The 3145-nt window shown below is 62.4% G+C and overlaps 1 protein-coding gene across 1 annotated transcript in view; it reads right to left on the minus strand.

The window, feature by feature from the left end:
* Positions 1-3145, minus strand: part of UBA7 (ubiquitin-like modifier activating enzyme 7) — a 9468-nt gene that overhangs the window by 1875 nt on the left and 4448 nt on the right. Inside the window, exons 10-18 of the mRNA XM_009996953.1 lie at positions 2944-3109; positions 2671-2867; positions 2363-2427; positions 2049-2232; positions 1867-1941; positions 1169-1355; positions 868-977; positions 671-757; positions 405-596 (exon numbers count right to left, since the gene is read on the minus strand). Coding sequence (XP_009995255.1) covers positions 405-596; positions 671-757; positions 868-977; positions 1169-1355; positions 1867-1941; positions 2049-2232; positions 2363-2427; positions 2671-2867; positions 2944-3109 — 1263 coding nt within the window. The remainder of the gene's footprint in view (positions 1-404; positions 597-670; positions 758-867; positions 978-1168; positions 1356-1866; positions 1942-2048; positions 2233-2362; positions 2428-2670; positions 2868-2943; positions 3110-3145) is intronic.

Here is a 3145-nt window from a genome sequence, read left to right on the forward strand (position 1 = left end):
GGTTGCCTGCTGCTCTCGGGCTGCCACAGCTGGTTTCCATAAGCCAGATGTGCATGGCTGCCGTGGCCCCCTGACTGCTGGCTATGGGGCTCACTGTGGGGCCCAGTGTGGGGTGGTGGGGCTGCCTCAGTCCCATGGGCACCCTGGAGAATCCCAAAGCCAGGGTGAGCAGCATGGTGGTGGCTGGGTGCCAGGGGTGTGACTGCAGGATGGAGCTGGTTCCTCGCTGCCTTGTGGCACTCCCAGCACCCAGATCTATTTCCAGAGCTGCCCCTCCTGCACAGCCACCTCCTTGCTCCTGGGACCCCCTGGCACCACCCTACTACAGTTGCCACCAGGAGCTGGGTCACCACAAGACCCCATGGCATCCCCCACCGGTCCTGCCCTGGGGGAGAAGGTCCTACCCTGTAGGTGTGGGGTGGCGGGGGCTGGAAGCGGAGCAGCAGGAAGCCAGAGGGGAAGACGTCGCTGTTGCGGTAGCAGCTGCGGTCCTGGCACCCCCAGACCAGCTTGTAGACCTCCAGGCACGCCAGGCCAGCCACGGCTGCTGTGGTGGTGATGATGGCGGGCACGATCCGCCCTGCAATCCGCTTGCTCTGAGGGTGGGAGGGACATCACTGGCTGCTCCACACAGGATGGGGACCCCTGACCCCATGGCTGCCCCTCTCACCGTCAGCCAGTCGGCTGGGGGGATGCTGTAGTTCTCTGCACGTAGGTTGGAGGCTGCTGTAATAAAGTCCACATGGAGGTTGTTGTCCTGTGGGGGACAGCGTGGGGACATCAGCTCTACACGAGGACACCAGTGTCCCACAGATCGTACTAGCAGCCACCATCCCCCTGGGCTGAATAGGGTCTGGCCCCAGGTACCTTATCGAAGTGGATGGGTTCCATCAGGGGCAATTGCACCTCCTTATCCCCTACCAGATCCTGTCTCCACTTCATCAGGTCCTCGGTAAGCTCTGCCAGTTGCCCATGGTCTGGGGACACAGGGACATCCAGGGTGGTACCCATGCACCATGGTACTGCTGGGGGCATGGCATGATGCCCCCTATCTTGGTCCAGGTCCTCTTGGCTGCTGTGGCGGGGATGAGCAGCACCACAGCCCCACCACCACCAGGCTGGACCCAGGCACACATCCCAGGGGATGTAGGAGCACAGAAACCCTCACCTGTGGGTTCCTGTGCCTCTTCCTGCTCCTCCATGAGTGGAATCTGGAGCCCCTCCAGGGGTGCAAAGGGTGGCACGACCATACTGTGGAGAAGGGTCTGGGTGGCCACCCGGTCGCTGCATGGTGGCACCTTGTGTGCTTGGGCAAAGAGGTGGGCAGCAGCCAGCACGTACGCCATGTTGGTGTCCTGGGGGGCAGAGTAGGGGCCATGGGGTGCCTCGCCAGGGTGGTCCGCGAGTCCACAGCCCAAGGCTGCCCACTTTGCCCTGAGGTGGAGATGGAACTGCCTCGGCTGTTTCCAGCAGTGCCCTCACTGAGTAGGGGAATGGGGACAGACCCAGCCTAAGACTGGGCAGCCCCAGAAAGGCTATGACAGGTCATTGCTATGATCACAGAATAAAAGAATCACAGAACAGTTTGGGGTGCAAGGGACCTTAAGTATCACCTAGTCCTAAGTCTCTGCCATGGGCAGAGACACCTCCCACTTAGACCAGGTTGCTCCAAGCCCCATCCAACCTGGCCTTGAACACTGCCAGGGAAGGGGCATCCACAGATTCTTTGGGCAACCAGTGTCTCACCACCCTCATAGGAGCTAAGTTCTTCGATTTGGCATCCATCATACCCCTGGCACAGGCTCAGCTCTCCCCCAGCCTGCACTGTCCCTGTTGGGGGACTCTGTGGCTCTCCCCTACACTCACACTGTCAGGTTCGAACGTCAGCGGACGGGGACACCTCTTGTCCCCAGACCAGAAGGGGACACCTGGGCTGGTTTCCTGGTGCAGGGAGAGCAGAGTTAGGCCTGGGGATGCCACCCCCCAGCTATGGTAGGGCAGCAGGAACATGGGAGGGGGTGTAGGGGGTGCCAGCCCCATGATCTCACATGCTCCGGGGGGAAGGCGTGCAGCAGCTGGGCAATGTCATCGTGGTAGCGGCGCTGCCAGTGCCGCCGGGCCCAGCGCACACAGTCCTGCCAGTCCTGCGGCCGCTCCTGCAGGTTCTCCCGCAGCTGCTTCAGGATCTCCAGGGCCTTCCTTGCTGGCAGCTGCTCCAGGAAAGCCGGGTCTCTGCAAAACCAGGTACTGGCCCAGAAGCAATCCCGTGGGGTGCCCCAGATGGGACCTCTCCCCAACCCCACCAGGACCCTGGCAGTGCCAGCAGCTGCTCTCCCAGCCCTGCTTCCTCAGGCTCACTCACTCCATGAACAGGTTGACATGCTCTGCTGTCTTCTGGAAGAGCCCCTCAAACTCGTCACAGGCCCACTGTGGAGGGGGAGCAGGGATGAGCACTGGAACATCCCCATCCTGCCTCCCTCCCTGACCCCCAGACCAAGACTAGAGGAGGGAGAGGCCATGCTGGGGCTGGTGGCAACACTCAGACTGCTGGCAGGAAGCAGCTGGGGCTGAATCCTACCCGTGGCCATAGTCATGGCCGGAGAGGGAAACAGAGAAGGACAACAAAGGTGCCAGAGCTTCCTTGTGTGGTGCTGGAGTGCCACAGCCTACCTGCAGTGTATGCTGGATGTTGAGGGGGAAGTACCGCAGGGTGCAGAGGGGGAAGGTGCCATCTGCAGGGGCACTGGCTGGTTCAAGTGGCTTGGTCAAAAAGGGCACCATGACCAGCACGTTGCCCCGTGGCCCCTCCGTGCCCGAATCCAGCAGTGGGGTGCGGCAGCGGAAGCAGCGGCTCTCCAAGTAGGTGCCTGTGGGGAGAGGGGGGTGCCTGGCAGCCAGGAGGCACGGCTGCCAGCTCAGCCCCTGTTCCCTCCCCACACTCACGGGCCTCCAGCGTGTCCACGGCACTGAGGCCACCATCCAGGCTCCGGAAGAAGTGATCCCCATAGAGCAGCTCAGTGGCAGGTCCCACCTGGTTCTGGTGAGCTGTCACCCTGATATCGGGGTTCATGCGCCGCACGGCCGCCGCAGCCACCGCCGACTTCATCATCTGGCAGGGCAGAGAGGGGGTGGGCAGGTCTCCCCC

Source organism: Chaetura pelagica, unplaced genomic scaffold, assembly GCF_000747805.2.
Source record: "Chaetura pelagica isolate M959 unplaced genomic scaffold, ChaPel_1.0 scaffold24, whole genome shotgun sequence".
In the NCBI taxonomy this organism is placed as follows: domain Eukaryota; kingdom Metazoa; phylum Chordata; class Aves; order Apodiformes; family Apodidae; genus Chaetura; species Chaetura pelagica.